The sequence below is a fragment of the Melampsora larici-populina genome (genome assembly GCF_000204055.1).
Source record: "Melampsora larici-populina 98AG31 unplaced genomic scaffold MELLAscaffold_5, whole genome shotgun sequence".
Lineage (NCBI taxonomy): Eukaryota > Fungi > Basidiomycota > Pucciniomycetes > Pucciniales > Melampsoraceae > Melampsora > Melampsora laricis-populina.
The window spans coordinates 336130-336941 of NW_006768769.1; the positions used below are offsets into that span (position 1 = coordinate 336130).

At 40.3% G+C, this 812-nt stretch overlaps 1 protein-coding gene across 1 annotated transcript in view; it reads left to right on the top strand.

Moving 5' to 3' along the window:
• Window positions 1–46: 46 nt before the first annotated feature.
• The window catches only part of MELLADRAFT_103010 (uncharacterized protein), a gene marked incomplete at both ends in the record, with an annotated part of 1520 nt that continues 754 nt past the window's right edge, over window positions 47–812 (top strand). Inside the window, 4 exons of the mRNA XM_007405847.1 lie at window positions 47–275; window positions 353–410; window positions 521–637; window positions 743–807. Of these exons, the coding sequence (XP_007405909.1) occupies window positions 47–275; window positions 353–410; window positions 521–637; window positions 743–807 (469 nt within the window). The remainder of the gene's footprint in view (window positions 276–352; window positions 411–520; window positions 638–742; window positions 808–812) is intronic.

Sequence of the window (812 nt, forward strand, 5' to 3'; positions counted from 1 at the left end):
ATCAATCAATCCTGATAAAGCAGCGCCGGGATCAACTTCAACGCCCATGGGACTTGAAATTCAAGATGAAAGACAATTCTTATCATTCAGGGAGAGCCTCAGTGAAGTCAATAGTACGCATTTCTCAAAACGAGAGTTGCCGGACGGGAAGCTTGAACAAGATAGCTCTGTTCAACCAACCATCTACAAGGTTTATAAGCGACGATTTGTTGGGTTGATTATGTTGGCTCTACTGAATGCTATGTCCGCTCATAACGCTACACTCTTTACAACCAGTACGTCAATTTTATTCCTAGCGGAATTTGATTCATTCCAATTTCAGTGTACTGATCTATACCATTTAACACCACAGTCACTACTCAAACTTCTTCCGTTTTTCAAATGTCTTTAACAAAAGTGAATTGGCTTGGGTGAGTCATTTCAAAAAAAACGTTCGAAAAAGGTGCCAAGAACTCCATTTGAAAAAGAATGAGATCATGAGTTACACTTAATTGATGTTAGATGAGTCTTGATGTTCCAGAAACATTTTCGGGGTCACTTTTGTTGTAGTAGCTTGGTTTGTACCTTTACTCGTCGAAAAAATGGCTATACGATGGGTTTGTATTATGGCCGGGGCAGCCATGACTATTGGAGCTTGGTACGCTTGAAGAGGTTCAACTTTCAAGAATCTTCCTTGAGAACTTTGATTCATCTTACACCTTTGACCATATTCCCAATCTGATGTGATCATTGCACTTTTTAGGTTACGCTATGCTGCCACATATACAACAAACTCTCTAGACACACACGCTGAGCTATGGCGCTACAGTTAC